This window comes from Triticum aestivum, chromosome 1A, assembly GCF_018294505.1.
Source record: "Triticum aestivum cultivar Chinese Spring chromosome 1A, IWGSC CS RefSeq v2.1, whole genome shotgun sequence".
NCBI lineage: Eukaryota > Viridiplantae > Streptophyta > Magnoliopsida > Poales > Poaceae > Triticum > Triticum aestivum.
This window is the reverse complement of record NC_057794.1, coordinates 101439128-101462983: the sequence shown is the minus strand read 5'-3', so window position 1 is coordinate 101462983 and position 23856 is coordinate 101439128. Positions and strand designations below refer to the sequence as shown.

The following is a 23856-nucleotide window of genomic DNA, read 5'->3' as shown; positions in this document are numbered from 1 at the left end:
CTTTTGGGTCCGACTTGGATTGTATTCGAATCAAGGTCGTTAAAAACCTCTCAAGATCATTTGGGGGCTTCCTGTTCAAACATAGGTCGTATTCGAACCAAAGAGAACATAGCTGTCGGTACCCTCTCGATCGGCGCAACGCCAAAGCCACTAGGGGCTATATGATCGTATTCGAATCTTAGCTTAACCCCTTTGGTCCGGTTTACTGATCGTATTCAAATCAGAAACCCCCAACCTTTAGTTACAAGGTTAATTATATTGTTTGCCACCTGTTATTTGTCTTATTGATCTTTTATTGTCTCAATTTTAAACAATCAGCATGGTCTTTTTGCCGGCTTGACTATTTGATAATAAGCCCCCAAGGCATGATAATCATCAGGCATTCAGAAACATTGACTTCTCAAAAGGAATCGATCGTCAACCTCATCACCCGGGTCATATAAACCGGTGGTCCAGAGGTTAAAGATACAGGTATGACTGTTTTTATGAACAGTTTCTTTATGTGTTAATCCAAGGTTATTTCAACCCTGTTTATTTTCACGTCTAGTTCTGTTTTTCTACTATGATAAAACCATTGGTCATGTACCGGGTATTCTGACCCGTTCGGTGCTAAACCGCCAAGCAAGTTTTTTCTTTGCTACAGGAACAGAGCTGAAACATTACAAAGATAACCATGAATGTGACGCATATATTGACATCAGGAAGCAAAGAATCACAAACGGCATCTTATGCACGATGGCATGGGCAAAATATGCAGTTGTTTCAAGCTAATTCTATTACAAGGCTTTCAAGAGCCCACAAAGATGGTTCTCACTCTTCCCTTGCCGGTTCACCTCCTTCTGTTAATTGAAAGCTGGGATTGGACCAGTCAAAGCCGTTCACGGCGATGAACTCTGATTCATCATCAATCAGGCCAGCCGGATCAACTTCTGGAGCAAACGTATGTTGACGAACCAGCGGGAGAAGGTCTGTCACCTTGTAAGAGGGAGTCACCATCTTCTTATTCTCCAAATCAAAACCTGGCTGATATTTGTCAATATTGGTTTCATCTCCAAGAATAGTAGCCTGAGGTCGAACTTCCCTCACGCAAGCAACAAAGTCATCCTGCTCAAATAGAGACCCGTCTTCCTTCACGGTAGGGTACCCCCTGGCTACGTCCGTCGAGTCTAGATCTGGCACCCAAGCCTTGGAACGGCTCAGAGCAGTCAAGGCTCCGGCTCTAGCACATGAACGTTTGACCTCTTGGAACCTGGCGGGTAAGATTAACAATTTCTTCAAAACATCACTCAGCCGATTGGATCCTTGGTTGGCAGGGGAGATGGTGGCAAGTGCTCGTTGAGCGCCAGTATACAATTGCTCTACTAATGTATAAACCGCCTTCAGCTTGATCACACTGTCTTGGCTCAGATTTTTGCTTCGAGGACCTGCGAAGCGTTTTTATACAGAGGCTCATCAGGCGGTTCATATTCCAGGTCAAAAAGAAGGTATAAGTTATTAAACACAGACAACTTACCAAAGATGGCGGAGACCATTTGAGACACACGGCTCTTTAAACCGGTAAGCTCGGTGGTAACCTCCTCAAGAGCTGATTCAGCTTTTTCAGCATGTTGGATTAGCAGTGTCTTTTCTTCAGCCCAGGATTTCTTCTTGGCCGTCAAACTGGTCTTCAATTTCTCTGTCTCAGAAAGACTCAGTTGGAGTTTAGTGTTAGCAGTTTTGATCTCTGTCTCTTGTTCCGCCAGCCGGGTCTTTGCTTCAGTTAATTGAGAGCCCAATTCAGATAGGGCGTTCTGCAAAATGTATACAGGTGTGTCAAAGCTTAAACTTAAGATTCAAGTCTCAAGTAATATGCACTGCTAGACCACTTGACACTTGGGGGCTAATGTCTGCCAAAACAATTTTTTACGACTCTGATATATTTCAAGTCCCAAGTGCCTTACAAAGTAACAACACTTGGCACTTGGGGGCTAATGTATGATATTCAGAAAGTTATTCAATATTAAGCCAGATTACAATGCTTATTGGGACAATTCTGAAGTTAAGTACCGGTTCATTTTGATCCATTGAGCCGGCCCTTGGGGACTATAGTTGAAGTTTATACTATTTTATTGGACTTCAGAAAAATCTAAGGGTAAAGCTTTAGCCTATATCATAAGTCTACATATCATTCAGGTTGTATCATAATCTAAAGACTTGGGGGCTGGCACAATATAAGTAAGCCGGAAGAGCATACCTCATACTTCAGCTGCAATTGCTTCATCATCTCGATTTCCAAGTCACGGCTGGAGAGCGCATGGCTGAGATAGCCGGGCAATATGTCATTGGCGTTCAGATGGTTGTAGTGAGAAACATCAAAACAAACTTTCTGTCTCTCCAGGGCCTCTTGTTTAGCGGTGTGACGAGCCAACACGGTGGGAGTCCACGGCTCAACAAAACGGCTTCCAGTGATCAGAACGTCATGGGCAGACGATGATGGCGAGTTGGCCGAGCTGGACGGTCCGGTAGTAGAGGGGTTAATGATGGTATCGTCAGCTGACGGCTCAGGAGGATCTAATTGAGCATTGGCAGCCGGGTCTTCTGGTGTTTCAGTTTGAGGGGGAGAAGGTGGCATGGCCGGTTCAGGCGCAAGGACTGACGGGTCTTCCGCCGGCTTAGTCACCTTGGCCTTCTTGGACTTAGCTTGGCCACTAAGAAAGATGTTATGAGACTGTCAATATAAAGTTGCAGTTTAAGAAACACGGAGGAAAGATGATTGTTTCCTTACCCATGGGTAGTTTTGAAGGCCGGAAATTGTGTTTGAGAGGAGTCACCAGAAGAGCGAGAAACCTCCTTCAAAGGGCAAATAACGTCAGTAGCACAAGAGAATATATTCATTAATGAAAGCTGAAGAGGAATATATAAAGAGACCTCATTTTGGCGTTTTTTAGGAGTTTGTTGTACAATAGGAGGCGGCTCATCATCGTTCCGGGCTTGACGACGGCTCTCGTGTTGCTGCCTTTTCAAAAGAAAATGAGGGTCCAAATAAGCCAAAGGGTGCGAAAACCTTACTTTCCGGGTTACCCGTCGAAGTTTCTGTCTCGGCAATTGGTCTGAGTCGGAGGAAATAATTACCTCTTCTTCTCCGGCCTGGCTGGACCCCGTGTCGTCCTAGCAATAATCAGTGTCAATAAGGTTATTAAAAAACTAGCCAAGGGAGTCAAGGACTACCTCCGACTCAGAAGTATCATCGCCAAGCTTTAACATGTTCTCAACGGTGGTCTTCTTCTTCTTCGACCTCCGGGTCGTTTTCTTGGCAGCCATGGCGGCGGCTCTAGCCTTCTTGGAGGCTTCGTGGTCATACTTGGCTTTTCAGAAATCAGATTTGGCCTGTAAACAAATAAACAAGATGAAAGGTCATGCAGGTATTTAAAACGGCTGATAAAAATACAAAGAGAGAGGTCAGAGGTTCTTTACCTCTGGCGCCGGGTTAAGTTTGCAGAACGGGTTTAACCCGACTTTACTGCAGTCTTCATACTTGTCGTTCACCAGAAGAGTTGACATTGAAACAATATCTTCTTCAGTAAGTTGAACGGAGCTGTGACGAAGAGAGTCATTTGGGCCACCACCATATTCATACATCAATTTCGATCGGTGGCTTAGAGGGATGACCCGCCATGAGACCCAGCAACGGGTCAAGTCAACTCCGGTTAAGCCGTTCCCCAATAAGGCATTAATCCTTTTGATTGATGGCATAAGCTTCTTGCGTTCGGCGGCAGTGAGTTTGTCAGGGAGTGCAAACTTGGAGTCAAGACGCTCTGCGCGATAACCCGGCAGTGGCTTCTCATTTGCTGGTGAAGTGTCTTGACAATAGAACCAAGTCTGATTCCAGTCTTTGGGATGACTCGACAAGACTATTAGAGGGAAGACGGCGCCCTGCCGATGCTGAATTGAGATGCCTCCAAGTTCCAAGCTAGGGCCATTGGCACACTCGTTCTGGCGGTTCAGATAAAAATACTCTCTAAAGAGTTCCACAGTTGGTTCTTCTTGAAGGTACACCTCACAGAGAACTTGGAAATTGTAGATATTGGATATGGAGTTGGGCCCAAGATCTTGAGGGTGGAGTTTGAAAAAATGGAGGACATCTCTGAAGAACTTTGAGCCGGGCAGTGAAAAGCCACGGTTCATGTGGTCAGAAAAGACAATGACTTCACCATCTTTTGGATTGGGCCGTTCCTCGTCCGGGTCAGGTGCACGGTAAGACATAACATTCTTCCCTGGCAAAAATCCTATGGAGAAGAAGTCCTTCAAATTATCCTCAGTCATTGTTGAGGGAACCCAGTTGCAGACAGTCGGTGCTTTGGACGGCATGATGTTCAAAAGACGAACTGAAAAGAAAGCAACATGCCGGTTCAATTCAATGATAATGGTGAAATTAAGTGATGATCGTACAGGGGAGTAATGGCGGCTTAAGTAAGGGCTAATGTCATATAAGGAAAAGTAAGCCTGCGCAATAAGCCGCCATGACTACAGATATTTGAGAAAGCAGATTCGGCTAAGTGTTGAGACAAACAAGTTTCCTAATTGCTTGATATTATTCCAGGTCAAATGGCTATTCAAAATGGAAAAAACTCTAGACCTAAAAGTTTAGCGCAGATGAGTTTGTGAGTCCTAATGAGGCCTTTATACTAGGAAAAGGGATCTACTAGTATCAAGAGTAGGCACAAAACAACTACCGCACAAGCATATATCTCTTTTTGGATCAAGAAGAGGCTGCAGGGGAAGAACTACGATGAAACTGCGATGAACTACGAAGAACATGCAGAAACCTAGAAAGCCCTAATGCAGATCTGAGGAGCAAGAAGGGAAACACTTACAACCACGGATCTTCCGCGGAGAGTCGCCGCCGTTCTCTCGACTGATTTCGGTCGATGCAGCGGCCAAAGTCGACGGAGGTGAGATGCTCTCTGACGGCGGCGGAGCTCGAGCAGGAGCGGGGGTTGCGAGAGGAAGAAGACGAAGAAGAGAGAAGAATGAGAAAGACCGGGGCATGCCTATTTATAAGGGGATAAGCGAACAGGCTGGCGCGAAAATCGAGAAAGACCCGAATAATGATTATCCAACTAAACGGACGCCTGATTCTCGGAAGGCATTAAAGAATAAAGATCCGTTGAGAGATGACGTCATAAAAGTTTTTCGTGTTTTCAAGAAATGACGTCATGGCGGGTTACAAAAATTTCTGCGAAGAAAGGAAGATGGATTTTGCCTGAGTATTGAAGATTGACAAAAAACAAAGTTCAAAGTCAACCTGGGACCTAATGTTGGGGATATAGCTACCAGGTATGACCCGCCCAGGAGGGGCCGGGTCAGCCCCAATGGCGGGTCACAAAGAAAGCCCAGTAAACATTCAAGGTGATAGTTTATTAAGGCTTATAGAAGACCTAAGCCCAGAGGCGGCTTAAGGCCCAATATTGTAAACCCCGTATGTAAGGAAAGATTTGTAAGGAAATGCATATAAAAGAAGTCACCGAGCCGGACACGCTTTACGAGCCGGCCGGGACTCCGTAGGCCGTCAGGCGTCAACCCGTGTATATAAGGGGACGACCCAGTGGCGGCTTAGGGCAAGAAACAAGAGATCGAGAGCCAAGCTAGCGGATTCGCTCCTTAGTCATCGAAACCTAGCAATACAACATCAACTGGACTAGGCCTTACCTTCACCGTAAGGGGCCGAACCAGTATAAACCTCTCGTGTCCTTTGTCCCGCTTAACCCCTTTAAACTTCCTAGTTACGATGGCCCTACGACTAAGTCCTTTTGCTAGGACATCTGCCGTGACAATTCCACGACACCACTGCACCTCAAGAGCAGACGCGCATCGACTACCAGCCGCCGGCCGCCGGCCACCGCCCAATGCCGGAAGCCGACCAACCATGTGCTGCCTGCCGGCCGCACGGGTACTGGAAGCAGCTGGACTGCACCACCGGCCTCTGTGAGGCATGCCGTGTCTAAGCCCGCGTTCGTCGTCTTGAAGGAGCACTGGCGTCCATGGCTACCGCCCCCTCGAGCGGATCTCAGGACACCGCCGGTGCCACCACAGCAATAGTCCCTACAACATGATCTTTGTTGCATATTTTTTTCCGCAACATGATCTTTGCTGGAATACAAACATTTTTGCAACATGATCTTTACTGTAAAAATAAATAAATCTATAAACGTTTCTAAAACATAATGTTTGCTGCAATTTTTTTGCAACACAACTTGTTACAAATATTTCTACCACACAATTTCTATTACAAAAGGTTTCATAACAAGATTTTTGTTGCAAAAGTAAACGACGAAGCATGGCCGCAAGATTATTCAAGCGACGGATCTTTCGTCGGCCACGCGTAACACGCCCCATAATAAACAATCTAAATTCTAAAGACATCGCGCCATAGGTGTACACAACATAATAAACGCCAGCGTTGCAATCACTGCTCTGCTTTCTTCACCATCCCAAAGTCCGGCGACATGAACTCCGTGACCTTCCTCGCCGCCGGCCTGGCCTTCAGCTCCTCCCACCACGCCTTGACATGCGGGCGCTCCTCGACCAGCGACGCGTACTCCGTCTCCATGAAGTAGTGCATGAGCGGGAAGTGGCTGAGGTCGGCGAGGCTGACCGACTCCCCGGCGAGGTACTTGGACGCCGACAGCCGCGCCTCGTACACCTCCAGCACCTTCCTCAGCTTGACGACGTTCTCGTCGACGATGGCCTGATCGCGCGTGCCGCCGAGGAACGGGACGAGGAGGCACTGGATCGAGATGGCACCAGCCGAGGGATTGTACTGGTGGGCCTCCACCTCCAGCCACACGTCCACCATCGCCGCCGACTCCGGCGAGCCGTCGCCCACCAGCAGCTCCGGCTGGTACTTGCGAAGCACGTGCCTCGCGATTGCGCGCGATTCTGCGTGAGAATTTCCGATCACTATTGCAGGCTCTCCTTGACGATCTGTGGTGTAAACAGAGGAGATAGTGATGGGAATTACCGAAGAGGGTGAGGTCGCCGTCCTCGAGAACGGGGACCTGGCCGAAGGGGTTCCTGGCGAGGAAGTCCGGCAGGAGGTGGTCGCCGGCCTCACGTTTCATGGGGACGAGCTCGTAGTCGACGCCTGCTTCCTCCAGGCAGATCAGCGCGCGTGCCACGAACGGTGAGACCGCCCATCCGTAGACCTTCAGCGCCGGCGCCATCGTCTGTCGAGATAGCTCGCGTCCGCTTCTTGGAGTTGACTGCGATACATAGATGAGTTCATGATTAAATAGGCTCGAACGTGGTACGTGTGTTCGTACCGTCACTGCTTGCGTCCAAAGTAGAGTGTCGACATAGTCCCAATCCACTGCCTTAGCGTACACTAATTGTCACTTCAAATGGTCGATGCAAATGCATATTACTCCCTCCATTCGGAATTACTTGTCTTGAATTTGGATATATCTAGAACTAAAATACATCTAAATACATCTATTTCTGCGACAAGTAATTTCGAACAAAGAAAGTATTTTCTAGGAAGAAGGTTATCGCTTGATCTTAAAGTGAAGCCCTCTACTACTTAAAAAGAAGTAAGGTTCTCATTCCATATTTTTTTCTCACCACCCCTTCATCCAATCTTCCATGTATATGATAATCAATCATCTTATTTTACCTACTTTCTGAGCCAATTTCACTTTAATTTATTTACCAAACTTCCGATCAAAATATAGAAGAATTCATGTGCAGAATTTGATGAACATTTATTTGCACAATCGCGTTATTATTATTATTATTATTGCTAGGAACAATCGCATTATTATTGACAGGTAAATCATAAGTTAACATACTAAAATATTTATATCCCGTTGCAACGCACGAGCATTGTTCTAGTACAAGTATAAAGAGGGCAAGGACTAGAAACATGCGATGCAAAAGAGCTCCTGTTGGTCACTCGAACAGAAATCCCGACGCATAGGGCAGCCCAACTAGGTTGCCTTCCAATTGGTTATTTTAGCGCCCCCGTTCACTTTTCACTGCAGCGTTCCGATTTAATGTTGCATACCGGTTCACTATTCCCTATAGCGTCCTGGTTCACCTTAAACAATTTTTGAAAGAAAGTGAACATTTTTCCAGAAAATTTAAAGATTTTGCAAATTTGTGAACATTTTATTAAAACGTGAACATTTTTTGACAAAATAAGAAGAATTTATGAAATTTTTGGGTTTTTTTCCATTTTTCTAAAACGAAAAAAATTATTTAAATTCCGTTTTTTCCTGAAAAATGCTTTAATTCGGAAAATGTTGAACATTTTTAAAAATTGTGAACAAATTTTGAATTTAAAAATGTTAAAAGTTTTCAAAATATTTCAAAATTCTGAAATTAAGACATTTTTAGAAAACTAGAACAAATTTGAAACTCTGAGCATATTTTGAAGAAAACGAACAGGTTTTGAAGTTCATAATTTTCATTTTTTTCAAATTTGAAAACATTTTCTGAAAATGAGAATATTTTGAAATTGTGATCTCTTTTTGGAAAAATAGGGTTTTTTGCAAAAAGCAAAAAAGAGAAGAAAATAAAATAAGAAATAGATTAAAAAAACAACAAATAAAAACTGAAGAAAACCATTAAAGAAAACAAAAAGGGAAGAAATAACCGGTTCAAAAGCCTTCTAGATGGTTCCCAAAACCAGTTAGAAACCTTAAGGTTCCAAGCCAGTGGCTCACACACATGTAATACATGCCATGGGCCAGTTTGATGTGGTTCCCTGTGTGAAGCAAAGACATTCTCACCCGCAAAAAAAAAGAAGAAGCAAAGACATTCTAACGCTGAGAGTGTCATATAGGATTCCGTGTGGTACGTGTGTTCGTGTTATCATTGATTGCGTTCACAGTAGACTGTCGACACATTCCCAACCCACTGCCTTAGCATACACGAGCTGTTACATCAATTGGTCGGTGTCTCTGACAAGAAAGAAGGAAAAGTAGGATCGCTCCAGGCGATCAAGGGAGGCGAGAGGGTTCCCTTGTGTGTCGCCGGTGACGCCGCCGGTTCCCTCTCTCTCTGTCGGCCGCTCCGACGGCGGGAGAGAGGGGGAACCTCGGATTTGTTCGTTAGGTGGGCGTGTGGTAGGGTTAGGATTAAGGGAGACGCTGCCGAGGCCGTTGTGGTGGTGTCGCGTCGGAATAAGTTTCTCGGGCTCTGTTCGTGGTCAGGTGAGGTTTTTGCCTTCGTTTAGGAGCCAGCGGGGTTGGGGATCCCCGGATCTCGTCGAGGTCGCGGGCTATGGTGGCTGGAGGTCCATCGCCACTGGCCGCGTGGGTCCTCAGATGGGCGATGGATGCAGGGAGACGAAGACCTTTCTTCTTCTTTGTTGGTATGATTTGCTACTGTTGTTCTTCTCCTTCCTCTGTGCTGATGCTAGTGGTAGATCTTGCTTTGTTCGGGCGGATGGCCCGGCCGCGGTGCTGGACCGGTCGGATGACTCGAGTTCTCTTCCTTTCGAAAGGGACACTTTTCGCGGTACTCAAAGCCAAAGATGGCGACGGCTGTTGCAGACGTGTTGGATTGATGTTCATGCCCTCTCAACGCTGGTGTTAAGAAAGGAGGAAGCAACATGGCGGCAATTGTATCGTGGTCGAAGATGATGACCTGTTTGCGACTGGTTGCAGATCCTTCTGTTGCAGGGGTCTTCTCTCAAGATTCAGGGATGATGATACATGGCTCCGGAGATCTTCTTGTGTTATGGTTGTTTTAGGGTATTCTACGTGTTCATGGTCCTTTGTGTTTGTGTTTCAGTGTGCTTGTAAGGGTCAGCTACTTTGTACTGATTCATGATATAAATGAAAAAATTCTCAAAAAAAAAAACATCAATTGGTCGATGCAAATACATATTATATTTTAGGAAGAAGGTGTCGCAAAAAAAAGGCCCGTAGGCTTGAAACACAAGTTTTGATAAAGGGCGCAAGGACCTGAAACATGCGATGCAAGAGAGCTCCACGCTCGAATAGAAATCCCGACGCATAGGGTAGCCCAACTAGGCTGCCTCCCAATTGGTGATTTTAGCGCCCCGTTTCACTTTTCACTGCAGCGTTTCGGTTTAATGTTGCATACCGGTTCACCCTGTAGCATCTTTGTTCACTGTGATCAAATTTGTTTTTTGAAAAAAAAGTAAACAATTTTTCAATTTCTTTTTAAGATTTTCCAAATTTGTGAACATTTTGTTTAAACACAAACATTTTAACATGAATACATTTTTTCAAGTTGTGACTAATTTAGCTACTTTTTTTAAAAGCTAACGATTATTTGAATTCTAAATTTTCTTAAAAAAGGTTTTAATTTCTGCAAAAAATTGTTTTTTTAATTGTGAACAGTTTTGAAACTAAAAATATTTTAAAAGATGTTAACTGTTTCTAAAATATTTGAACATTTTGAAATTATGAAAATTTTATTATAAAACTAGGACAAATTTAAACTCTGAGCATTTTTTTTCAAATTCACAACAATTTTCATGCACCTCTGAGAGCACCGCCGGAGGTCCATGTCATTGGCGATGCTCCGGTGGCTTTTGACCTGTCCTTTTTGCACCATCACAACCACGTGAACGCGTAGATACTTGTGTCGTGTTTAATTTGTTGGTTTGCACACCATAGCACACACGCCCGAGTGCCTCCCCGCTCCGGCATGTCGCTGTCGTCGCCTCTGTTGACGTCGTGGCACGTGGGCCCTGGTTCGACATGTTCATGGGACATCTCCATGTCGAGTCAACGTGCCATGCAAGCGCCCTAGACCCACTGCCATTCACGGTGGCTAGGTGGGTCCTGGGTGGCTATAGCAATTTCTCATGTTATCCTTTTGTTTGCCTTTTTATTAAAAATCTTTTCTTGTTTCTTCCAAAATCATTCAAATTGCTTAAAGTTTGAATAAATCAAATATGAATATTCCTAACCCAAACATAAACATGTTGTATATGAATTTGGGTTAAAATTGTCCTTAGGTTTCAGATTTGCACTTTGTTTCTGGTTTTGAGCACTCGAAAATTCTAGCAATTGCCACTTTTGCAATTAGGTCCCTATACTTTGGCAAAAACATAAGTTCTTCATACCTGTTTAAATTTTGACAAATGTTATATGATTTTTTTACCAGAATCTTGTAAGGATTTTGTTGGTGCACTTTTATTTTTCAAATATGAGCAAATTTTATTTCATGTTTGCCTCGAAGAATTTGTACTAAAGCCCCCACACCTTGTCCATTTTATATCTTTTTCATCCTATATCAAAAACCCATGAATTTTATATTCATTTGGGGATACTCAGTCCATACATTCTAGAAATGCAAATGGATTCTATGATTGTGCACCCAACTCCTTTGTTACGGCATATCTCTCTCAAGGTAATTTTGGTGATTGATGACAACATGTTTGCGGACTAATCTTGTGCTTTGAATAATTCACAGATTCTCCCCTGGCACGAGACGCTTTCTTCCCCTCGGAGTGTATTTCAAGACGGTGTAGCTCTTTCGTTTCTTTCTCGGTGGACTAGTTGCGTAGAGGGCATCGTACTATCAAGAGGGGGTCCGCTGGGGTTTTGCATGGGTGGAATCATCACGTACACATCAGCTTCTCACCCTTCGAGCTTTTTCTGTCCATTGAAGAGATCTCTCCTCTCTTCTTTGTTCTGTCTGGGTCTAAGCGGCAGTCCCGCGCACCCAGCGGTAGTACAGCTGAGAAGCCACAAGCGGCAGTACCGCTTCGCAGCGGTAGTACCGCTGTGGCTCCACAGCAATAGTACCGCTGGGGGACTGGCACATCCGCCGTGTCCTCAGCATTTTTGAGAGATCCCTTCTCTCTCGCGCGCGCGCCCCAGCGGTAGTACTGCACTGCCTGTGGTACTATGGCCAAAGGGTCACAAGCGGCAGTACCGCTCCACAGTGGTACTACCGCCCTTGACCCCACTGCCGTAGTACCGCTGGGTAGTCTGGCTCCTACCGCCTCGATTCGAGAGGTCTTTTTCTCGTGTCGGGTTTTGCGGCACTAGTCACGGTTGTAGTGGCGGTAGTACCGTTCCAGGAGCGGTAGTACCGCCCTACCACCGCGGTAGTACCGCTATTGGGGTCCGTTCCCTACTAAGTCTCCTCAGCGCGGCAGTACCGCAGGGTGGCGCGGCAGTACCGTCGCCTGGCGGTAGTACCGCCCCCTCTCAGCGGTAGTACCGCCCTGTGCGGGGCTGGTTGGTGGGGGGCAACGGGATTGTTGCCCCCACTATAAAAGGGAGTCCCCTTCCTCCTTCTCACTTACCTCTTCCTCCCCCAGAGCTCCATTTATTGCTCAAGCTCCATTAAATACTCCAAGCTTCATTTTGCCCGATCTATCTCCCTAGCCAATCAAACTTGTTGATTTGCTCGGGAGTGGTTGAGAAGGCTCCGATCTACACTTCCACCAAGGGATTTTCGATTCCCCCACTCATCCCTAGCGGATCTTGTTACTCTTGGGTGTTTGAGCACCCTAGACGGTTGAGGTCACCTCGGAGCCATATTCCATTGTGGTGAAGCTTCGTGGTCTTGTTGGGAGCCTCCGATTAAGTTGTGGAGATTGCCCCAACCTTGTTTGTAAAGGTTCGGTCGCCGCCTTCAAGGGCACCAATAGTGGAATCACGGCATCTCGCATTGTGTGAGGGCGTGAGGAGAATACGGTGGCCCTAGTGGCTTCTTGGGGAGCATTGTGCCTCCACACCGCTCCAACGGAGACGTACTTCCCCTCAAAAGGAAGGAACTTCGGTAACACATCCTCGTCTCCACCGGATCCACTCTTGGTTATCTCTTACCTTTACTTGTGCAAGCTCTTTAGTGTTTCTACCCTTGCTTGCTTGTATGCTTGTTGTTATTGCATCATATAGGTTGCTCACCTAGTTGCACATCTAGACAACCTACTTTGATGCAAAGTTTAATTTGGTAAAGAAAAGCTAAAAATTGGTAGTTGCCTATTCACCCCCCCTCTAGTCAACCATATCGATCCTTTCAATTGGTATCAGAGCCTCGTCTCTTTATTAAGGACTTTACCGTCCAAAGAGTATGGTTGATACCGTAGACGGTGTGGAGGAACACTCCGGTGTGAATCCGATCTCGTCTACGGGAGATGGGGGAACTTCGGTCTCTCGTGAGGAGTTCAATGTGGCCTTGGAGACATTGAAAACCTCCATGACGACCAAAGTTGAAAGCATGTTTACTAAATTTCTTGAGGGGCTTAAACTTTCCACCGCACCGTTGAAAGTGGGTGATCCCGCCAACAAGGTGTCGGATGCTATCCCCGACAAGGGGGAAGCTAGTAGTGAAAAGGCTCCTTCTTCTAGTGGCAAGAATGGCACCGGCATCTTTGCCCATGTGGAACCACCACTTGTTTATGGTGGACCGGTTCCCTCCACTCATTTGAATCATGCCGGTCCTCCCCCTAAGATTGTGAAAAATGAGGATTTTGATTCTTGGGTTTACCGCTTTAAACGTCATTTAAATCATGTGAACACTAACCTTTGGAGAATCATTGAAGAAGGTTTCTATCCACATGATCCAAGCAACTTCACTCCTCGAGAAGCCGCGGACAATCAATTCAATGAGAATGCTCTCTTCATCATTCAAGATGCAATTCCACCCGAAGACCTACCTCATCTTCGTCCCTTCGCCTTGGCCAAAGATGCATGGCATTGTGTCGTGTCTCTCTACCGGGGAAGCGCAAGCATTCAACGGTCCAACTATGAAGTGGTACAAGATGAGGCCGATGAGTTTGCAATGAAGGAAGATGAAGAACCTCGTGAGCTTTATCGGAGAGTAACCAAACTCGCGGTCTCACTACGAGATCACGGGAGCAAGGACACGGATGACAATTGGATCAAGCGCAAATTCCTCAAGGCAATGATGCCCTACCACAAGGCCATGTCCTCTGTCATTCATTAGAGACCGGACTTCCACACTTTGACCTCAAGCGAAGTGTTGGATGAGTTTGTGGCCATGAACATTTTGGACAAGACCGCCGACAATGCGGTGCTCCGTTCTCAACGGGCAAAGAAGCCTAACCTTGCATTGAAGGCCAAGCTCACCGTGGAAGAAGAAGAAGAGGAAGAAGAGGAGAGCAACCCCGAAGATACGAAGTATGCATATCATGAACACATGGCACTTGCTTCAAGGCAATTTTGGAGCAAGAAAAACTCGAGGCCCAACTTTAGCAAAAACAACTCGAGTGGCACAAGGGGCAAGCAACGTGTAAGAACTTGCTACAATTGCGGCAACGTGAGTCATTTCGTTGCGGAATGCCCGTATGAGAAGAGGGAAGACAATGGTGGCAAACTCATCCGAAAGGACAAGGCCAAGTCGTTCCCCAACAAGAACAACTTCACCAAGAAGACTCCTCCCAAGGCTTTGGTTGTGCAAGAAGAGTACAATGAGGATGATGACGATGATGAAGATGATGAGTCGGTTGCCATGGCCTCCGTTGCCATTGCAACAACGTCACGGGTGTCTCTCTTCGACTCACCCAACGAGAGCATCACCGCCAAGTGCCTCATGGCTAAAGCCACCAACAAGGTAACCTCCAACATCAAAACTACCATCATTAATCATCCTTCCCCAACGGATAGCATTAATGAACTTGAGGGAGCTAATGTGGAGGCTAACGAGTTTGAGGCTTTTATGGGCAAACTCAAGGGAAAATCCAAGAAGCACTTTGTTGCTCTCTTGGAACAACTTGGTGAGGCCAATGACATGATCGAGGCTCACGAAGATACCATCTCTAAGATGGAAGGGCATAGTCGTGACTATGCCGATGAGATTTCGGATCTTTCCAATGCTCTTGAGGAAGAGCGTGGTCTTCGTTTGGCTCTTGAGGAGTCACACAACGTTGATCATGCTAAGTTAAAGAAAGATTATGATCATGCCCTCATTGTTTCTCGTGTGCTAAATTCCGAGAAGGCCAAACTCGGGGTTGATCTTGCTAGACTCAAAGAGGAGTTTGATATACTTGACAAGGCCCACAAGGCCTTGAAGGGTATTCACGCTAGTCTCAAGGAGTCTCATGATCAACTCCAAGTGAAGCTAACTAAGGAGAAAGCAACTTTTCCTCATATGGTTTTAATTGATAATGCAAATGCTACTAACCCGTGTTGTGAGCATATACATCTTGTTGAGGAAAATGCTAAGTTGAAGGAGCAACTTGAGAGAGGTCTTGCGACTTGCATACAAGGCAAGAAGAACCTCAACGATCTCTTGATCAACCAAAAGGGAGGTGTGGCCAAGGAAGGGGTTGGGTACGTGCCCGACTCCAAGAACAAGAAGAAGAATGACAAGACCAAACGACCTCCTCCCCTCATGCAAACCTTTGTGAGGGAGGGAGAGAGTGCCCCCGAGGAGAAGAAGAAGAACAATGTCAAGAAGGGCAATGTCATCCCTCCCAACAAAGCCGGCGATTTTAATCCTTCTTATGTGTTATGCCGTGCTAGTGATGGGCATGTTTATGCCAAATTTGTTGGTTCTCTTCATGAGTACATTGAATGGTCTATTTGGGTTCCTAAGACCCTTGTTACTAACATCAAAGGACCCATTACAAAATGGGTACCTAAAACCAAGCATTGATCTCTTGTAGGTGTTTGCTTCCGGAGGTGGATCATGGTTGCTCGATAGCGGAGCTACAAATCATATGACCGGAAGCAAGGACTTGGTGGTGGACGTGCACAAAGTTCCATCTATGCCCACCAATGTCGAGTGGGGTGACGCCTCATCCTCTAAGGTATTGGGACTTGGCAAGGTGGTCATCTCTCATGATCTCACGATCGAGAAGGTCATGCTTGTTGAGTCCCTTGCATACAATTTACTTTCCGTTCGTCAACTTGCAATCATGGGCTTTGCCACTTTCTTTGATATCGATACCGTGGCCCTCTTGTGGAGCAAGACTCTTAAAGTAGCTTTTGTTGGGCATGTCGAGAACGGTCTATATGTGATTAACTTTTCGGAGCGACCCACTAAGACCGCGACATGCCTAATGGCTAAAGTTGATGTGGGATGGCTTTGGCATCGCCGTTTAGCCCATGTCAATATGAGATCTTTGCAAAGTCTTCTCAAGGGGGACCATGTCCGTGGACTAACGAATGTTAGTTTTGTTAAAGATCGTGCTTGCAGTGCCTGTATCGAAGGAAAGCTACATGAGAAGGCTCACCCTCCCACGACTATCATTTATTCAAAGAGGCCCTTGGAGCTCCTTCACATGGATCTTTTTGGGCCCCCATCCTTCGATAGTCTTGGAGGTAGAAAGTATTGCTTGGTGATTGTGTATGACTACTCAAGGTACACGTGGGTGTATTTCTTCAAGAGGAAGAGCGAGACCCAACAAACCGTCATTGACTTTGCAAATGAAGCACAACGTCAACATAATGCAAAGATCTTGACAATAAGAAGTGACAACGGCACCGAGTTCAAGAACTACACCTTGGATGAATTTCTTAGTGATGAGGGAATCAAGCATCAATATTCCGCACCATACACCCCTCAACAAAACGGTGTTGCGGAGAGGAAGAACCGGACATTGATGGATGCGGCAAGGACCATGATGGCGGAGTTCAAGTCTCCGTACAACTTTTGGGCCGAAGCCATCAACACCGCGTGTCATGCATCCAATCGGCTCTACCTCCGCAAGGGCTTGAACAAGACTCCATATGAGATACTCACCGGTAACAAGCCCAATCTCAAGTACTTCCGGGTATTCGGGTGTAAGTGTTTCATTCTCAAGAAAGGTGTTCGGTTGTCTAAATTTGAGGCTAGAGCTTATGAGGGCATATTCGTTGGTTATGCTACAAACTCTCATGCTTACCGTGTCCTCAATAAATCCACGGGACTTATTGAGGAGACGTGTAACGTGGAGTTTGATGAGAATAACGGCTCCCAAGTGGAGCAAAGTGGCACTTGTGATGTAGGTGATGAAATTCCTCCTCAAGCCATAAGAAGAATGGGTGTAGGTTTCATCCTACCCATTGAGGAACCCCTTGTGGCCGAAGGAGAAGGACAATGCTCCACTCAAGTGGAGCCATCACCAACCCAAGGCCCACACGCTTCCGAAGAACAAAGTGAAGGCCCTCAACCTCTTGAACAAGACCAAGGGCAAGATCATACTCAAGACGGTGTTGACACACCAAGTGATGCCCAAGGTCAAGTTCTCTCCCCCGAGCAAGTTCAAGACCAAGAACAAGTTCATGACGACGCTCAAGATGATCAAACCGCTCCTCAACTCACCACCGAGGAGGAATTAGAGCGTCGTGCCGCCAAGGTTGCTTCCAAGCTCTCCACCAAGGATCATCTCATGACGAATGTGCTTGGAAGCTTAAGAAAGGGGGTAAGCACTCGTAGACAATTAGCAAATTATTGTGAGCATCACGCGTTTGTCTCTTGTGTGGAACCCCACAAGGTCTATGAGGCGCTAGAAGATCCGGATTGGCTCAATGCCATGCACGAAGAACTCAACAACTTCGAGCGCAACAAAGTGTGGAGATTGGTGCCAAGGCCAACGGGGAACCATAATGTCATTGGAACCAAGTGGATATTCAAGAACAAGCAAGATGCCCATGGGATTATCATTCGCAACAAGGCCCGTTTGGTAGCACAAGGCTACTCCCAAGTCGAGGGTATCGACTACGGTGAAACCTTTGCTCCCGTTGCTCGTCTTGAATCCATTCGCATGTTGATTGCATATGCTTCTCATCATAACTTTAAGTTACAACAAATGGATGTGAAGAGTGCTTTTCTTAATGGTCCCATTAATGAATTGGTTTACGTCAAGCAACCCCCCGGGTTCGAGGATCCCTACTTTCCCGATCATGTGTATCAACTCGATAAGGCACTCTATGGCCTTAAACAAGCCCCACGTGCGTGGTATGACCACCTTACCGAGTTGTTACAAGATCGTGGTTTTGAAGTTGGGCTAATCGACCCCACTCTTTTTACTAAGAAGGTCAAAGGGGAGTTGTTTGTGTGCCAATTATATGTTGATGATATTATCTTTGGTTCTCCTAACAAAGCTTTCAATGAGGAATTTGCCGCTCTCATGACCTCAAAGTTCGAGATGTCCTCCATGGGAGAGTTGAAGTTCTTTCTAGGGTTCGAAGTGAAGCAAAGAAGAGAAGGAACCTTCATTAATCAATCCAAATACACCCAAGACATGCTCAAGAGATTCAAGCTAAGTGACGTCAAGCCGGCCTCCACTCCAATGCCCACCAAGTGCCAACTTGACTTAGATCCCAATGGTAAAGTGGTGGATCAAAAGGTATATCGTTCCATGATTGGTTCCTTGCTTTACCTTTGTGCATCTAGACCGGACATCATGTTGAGTGTGGGAATTTGTGCACGGTTTCAAGCCGCACCTAAGGAAAGTCACTATGTGGCGGTCAAACGAATCTTTCGATATTTGGCTCATACCCCAAACTTTGGCTTATGGTACCCAAGAGGATCAAACTTCAAGCTTGTAGGGTACTCGGATTCCGATTGGGCGGGAGACAAAGTGGATAGGAAGTCCACTTCCGGAGGGTGCCAATTCCTTGGTTGCTCTTTGGTAAGTTGGTCTTCCAAAAAGCAAAGTTGTGTGTCTCTCTCGTCCACTGAGGCGGAGTATGTTGCCGCCGGTAGTTGTTGTGCACAACTTCTATGGATGAGGCAAACTTTAAAGGATTACGGTGTCACTTGTGACAAAGTGCCTCTTTGGTGTGACAATGAAAGTGCCATCAAGATTTCTCTCAACCCGGTGCAACACTTCAAGACGAAGCATATTGAGATTCGGTATCACTTCATCCGGGATCACATTAGGCGAGGAGAGATCAAGCTCAACTATTTCAACACTCATGACAACCTTACAGATATTTTCACGAAGCCCTTGGATGAAGCAAGATTTCACGAGTTAAGGCATGAGCTAAATATCATTGATTCAAGCAATGTGGCTTAAACCCTTGCACACCCTACCACGCTCAATTTGTTATCTAGTTTATGTGTAGGCATGGACATAGGGGGAGTGTTGTTCTCTCAATGAACTCTCCCTCCCCCCATTATGCATAAATTGATCAAGTCTTTCACTTTAGCCATTGTTGATGGCACTTGTGCTTAAAAGACGAGTTTTGGTCATGGGCACAAGGTTAAAATCTTCACGGTGCCATACCTTTTGACTCAAACATAGGTGGCCTCGGCCACCGCCCTCTTGTGAAGAGGTGTGTCTTGGTCATTTGCTGGTGTGTTTGCCGTTTTTTTTCGTTTCGTCGAGCTAAGCCGTGTCTGTTTAGTTGCCGTGGCGCGCTGGGCGGTACTACCGCTGGTGGTGCGCGGTACTACCGCTGTTAAGTCGGGGGCAGGGGGAGGTTTCTTCTCCCCCATACCCATTCACTTCGCCCCTCTTTTCTCTTCCTCTCTCCAGCCTCCTCTCGCCACGGGAGTGCTCCGGTAGATCTCCGTCTTCGGGGCGTCCCTCTCCATTTCCTTTGGTGGAGTCGATCCCCACCACGTCCTCTTGCCATGGATGCCGGTATTGCCCCCGTTCTTTCTTTCGTTTTGTCTCCTTTTAGTTCTTGTTTCTTAGGGGCAATGGTGGTTGCATCTCTAGATTTTTGGCGAAATCTAGGCTTGAGTTGATTGGAGAAGGCAACTAGACTATCTAGATTAGAGTTTGGTAGGATTATTTTTGAATTTGGTAGGCCGGTAGTGCCGGATCTGACCACGGTAGTAGGAAACCACCGTTTCACCGCCTCGTGCTTTGAAACTGCTGTTTATCCGCCTCAAGCCGTACTACCGCTCCCTTTGGAGCGGTACTACCGCTTGACCTAGAGCGGTACTACCGCTCCCTTTGGGGCGGTACTACCGCTTGGGGCGGTACTACCGCGGGCAGGTCACGGTACTACCGCTGCATGCCAATTTCCATCATTCTCCTGCCTTACCTTGATCTTTTGTTGTGTTGTTGGCTTATGCTCGTTCTTTCTGGTTGTTTCGCGTTGTTCTTGTGTTTGGCTCCAGGTGATGACCATTCCGAGCAGCAAGGTCGCCGTATCAACCCCGGGCGTGCCACATCAAAACGCTACCGCACCTCTGAGCCTGCCGGTGGTTCCTCGAGCACCCAACCGCCTCCAGCAAGTGCTTCTACATGTGCTCCTCCACCTCCTCAGCAATCGAAGCGAGCCGCCAACAAGCCAAAAGGGAAGACTGTGACTAAGATGACCAACAAGGAGTTTTGGGAGAAGCGTCGCCGCAACCCCTATGCGGTGGACCAAGAACCCACTTTGGTCAACCGCCCGTTCTGGAACCGTTTTCAGTTTGCCATCTACTTTGACGTGATCAAGGCCAAGAAGAATCTTTTTGTTGATGTTTGCTCCATTGACACTGATGCTATGGAGAAGGATCCGGAGTACTTTGGCGAAGCTCTTCAGATGTGCACTCAGCTAAACATTCTCAGGATCATGCAATTCAACAAGGACTTTGATGCGGATTTGGTAGCTCAATTCTATGCCACCGTCCATCTTGGGACGGATGTCGACAGGACTCTGACATGGATGACCAATGGCAAGCTGCTTTCTGTCAAGTGGAAGGCTTTCATCGAGTTACTTGATGTGGTGGATACCGGGCTTGAGACTCCTGTCGGTTTCCGTCCTCACCGCAACGCTACATCCACCCACAAGCAAGCCCTTTGGCCCTACTGCACTGTGAAGGTTCACCCAGTAACTGAGAAGAAGACCTATGAGCTGTCTCCGTATCTGGACATTCTTCATCGCATATTCCGTGAGACTCTCTTCCCTCGGATTGGGAATCTGGATATGGTCCACTCTTACCTCGTGGACATGCTCCTTTTCTGTCTGCATGAGAAGGAAGCAAGCACTAGAGAGAGACTGGATATCTCTCATGTCATGTGGTGTGAACTTCTATCTGCCGTGTCTGAGCGCAAGTGTCCTATCTATGGTCCATTCATCATGAGGCTCATTGAGAGGGCCTGGGCACAGACTTATCCTAGAGTGCTGCTAGAGACTGGAGACTTGGTTTCTCATGAGATCAAGCGTCTGAGGAAGAAGGACAACTGGACAATGCCTCACACAGGGGGTCCTTCTGCTACTGCTGCCCCAGGGGGTCCGTCTGCTGCTTCTGCTGCCATGGGGACCGACGGTGAGGCTGCTTCTGATGCTCATGAGGAGGATTTTGGTTCCACTAGTGCTGAACCTTCGTGGGCATAGAAGCTTAAGCGCAAGAGGAAGAAGCTTTTCTGCATGGAGTCTCATGGTCAGTACATGACTCATGTGGCGGAGAAGCATGCCAGGACGCGCCACAAGGAGCTCATGCGTCATATGGGAGCAACAGTTGCCAGTGGGTCTGAGGGTCAGATCACTGAAGAGGAGGACTGGATTCATCAGAATTGCCACTGGACCGACTCCGATGCCGAGCAGTTCTCGACCCACGATGAAGATGCAGAGATGTGATGTTCGAGCTCTTCCATCTCCCATCACCTGGAGTCGTAGTGTCACTCTATGCCCTTTTTGGTGTCTCGCTGCCAAAGGGGGAGAGAGTGTAGGGATTTGCCTCTTGTGTCGTGTTTTGTGTCGTCTTGTGGTTTCTTGTGTGTTCTCTTGGTGTCCTTCTTTGGTTTGGTTTGGTGTGAGCCCTAAGCTCTACACATTGTTGGGGAACATTGCAGAAAACAAAAAAAATCCTACGGTTTCACCAAGATCCATCTATGAGTTCATCTAGCAACGAGTGATTGGATTGCATCTACATACCTTTGTAGATCACGCGCGGAAGCGTTCAAAGAACGGGGATGAGGAAGGCGTACTCGACGTGATCCAAATCACCGGAGATCCTAGCACCGAACGGACGGCACCTCCGCGTTCAACACATGTACGGTCAGCGTAACGTCTCCTCCTTCTTGATCCAGCAAGGGGAGAGGAGAGGTTGAGGAAGATGGCTCCAGCAGCAGCACGACGGCGTGGTGTTGATGGAGCTGCAGTACTCCGGCAGGGCTTCGCCAAGCACTATGGAGGAGGAGGATGTGTTGGAGAGGGAGAGGGAGGCACCAAAGTTGTGTGGTAAGAAGTCCTCCATCTCCCCACTATATATAGGAGGGCCAAGGGGGGGGGGGGCGCCGGCCCTAGGAGATCCAATCTCCTAGGGGGGTGCGGCCAAGGGAAGGAATCCCTCCTCCCCAAGGCACCTAGGAGGTGCCTTCCCCTCCTAGGACTCTTCCTTTAGGGTTTCCCCCACCCTAGGCGCATGGGCCCTAGGGGGAAGTGGTGCCCCAGCCCACTTTGGGCTGGATCCCTTCCCAATTCAGCCCATGGGGCCCTCCGGGATAGGTGGCCCCACCCGGTGGACCCCCGGGACCCTTCCGGTGGTCCCGGTACAATACCGGTGACCCCAAAACTTGTCCCGGTGGCCGAAATAGCACTTCCTATATATAATTCTTTACCTCTGGACCATTCCGGAACTCCTCGTGACGTCCGGGATCTCATCCGGGACTCCGAACAACATTCGGGTTACTGCATATACATATCCCTACAATCCTAGCATCACCGAACCTTAAGTGTGTAGACCCTACGGGTTCGGGAGACATGTAGACATGACCAACATCGCTCTCCGGTCAATAACCAACAGCGGGATCTGAATACCCATGTTGGCTCCCACATGCTCCTCGATGATCTCATCGGATGAACCACGATGTCGAGGATTCAAGCAACCCCGTATACAGTTCCCTTTGTCAATCGGTATGTTACTTGTCCGAGATCTGATCGTCGGTATCCCAATACCTCGTTCAATCTCGTTACCGGCAAGTCACTTTACTCGTACCATAATGCATGATCCCGTGACCAGACACTTGGTCACTTTGAGCTCATTATGATGATGCATTACCGAGTGGGCCCAGTGATACCTCTCCGTCATACGGAGTGACAAATCCCAGTCCTGATCCATGTCAACCCAACAGACACTTTCGGAGATACCCGTAGTATACCTTTATAGTCACCCAGTTACGTTGTGACGTTTGGTACATCCAAAGCACTCCTACGGTATCCGGGAGTTACACGATCTCATGGTCTAAGGAAAAGATACTTGACATTGGAAAACTCTAGCAAACGAACTATACGATCTTGTGCTATGTTTAGGATTGGGTCTTGTCCATCACATCATTCTCCTAATGATGTGATCCCGTTATCAATGACATCCAATGTCCATAGTCAGGAAACCATGACTATCTGTTGATCAACGAGCTAGTCAACTAGAGGCTTACTAGGGACATGTTGGTGTCTATTATTCACACATGTATTACGATTTCCGGATAACACAATTATAGCATGAATAAAGACAATTATCATGAACAAGGAAATATAATAATAATGCTTTTATTATTGCCTCTAGGGCATATTTCCAACAGTCTCCCACTTGCACTAGAGTCAATAATCTAGTTACATTGTGATGAATCGAACACCCATGGAATTCTGGTGTTGATCATGTTTTGCTCTAGGGAGAGGTTTAGTCAACGGATCTGCTACATTCAGGTCCGTGTGTACTTTACAAATATCTATGTCTCCATTTTGAACATTTTCACGAATGGAGTTGAAGCGACGCTTGATGTGCCTTGTCTTCTTGTGAAACCTGGGCTCCTAGGCAAGAGCAATAGCTCCAGTGTTGTCACAGAAGAGCTTGATCGGCCCCGACGCATTGGGTATGACTCCTAGGTCGGTGATGAACTCCTTCACCCAAATTGCTTCATGTGCTGCCTCCGAGGCTGCCATGTACTCCGCTTCACATGTAGATCCCGCCATGATGCTCTGCTTGCAACTGCACCAGCTTACTGCCCCACCATTCAAAATATACACGTATCCGGTTTGTGACTTAGAGTCA

The 23856-nt window shown here is 47.0% G+C and overlaps 1 protein-coding gene across 1 annotated transcript; it reads right to left on the bottom strand.

The window, feature by feature from the left end:
• Window positions 1-6164: 6164 nt before the first annotated feature.
• On the bottom strand, window positions 6165-7264 carry LOC123103181 (glutathione S-transferase 4). The gene is made up of 2 exons (XM_044524714.1): window positions 7001-7264; window positions 6165-6918 (listed from the first exon to the last, which is right to left on the bottom strand). Exons 1-2 carry the CDS (start codon window positions 7200-7202, stop codon window positions 6446-6448), a joined length of 675 nt encoding a protein of 224 aa, XP_044380649.1. The 5' UTR covers window positions 7203-7264; the 3' UTR covers window positions 6165-6445.
• Window positions 7265-23856: the final 16592 nt, after the last annotated feature.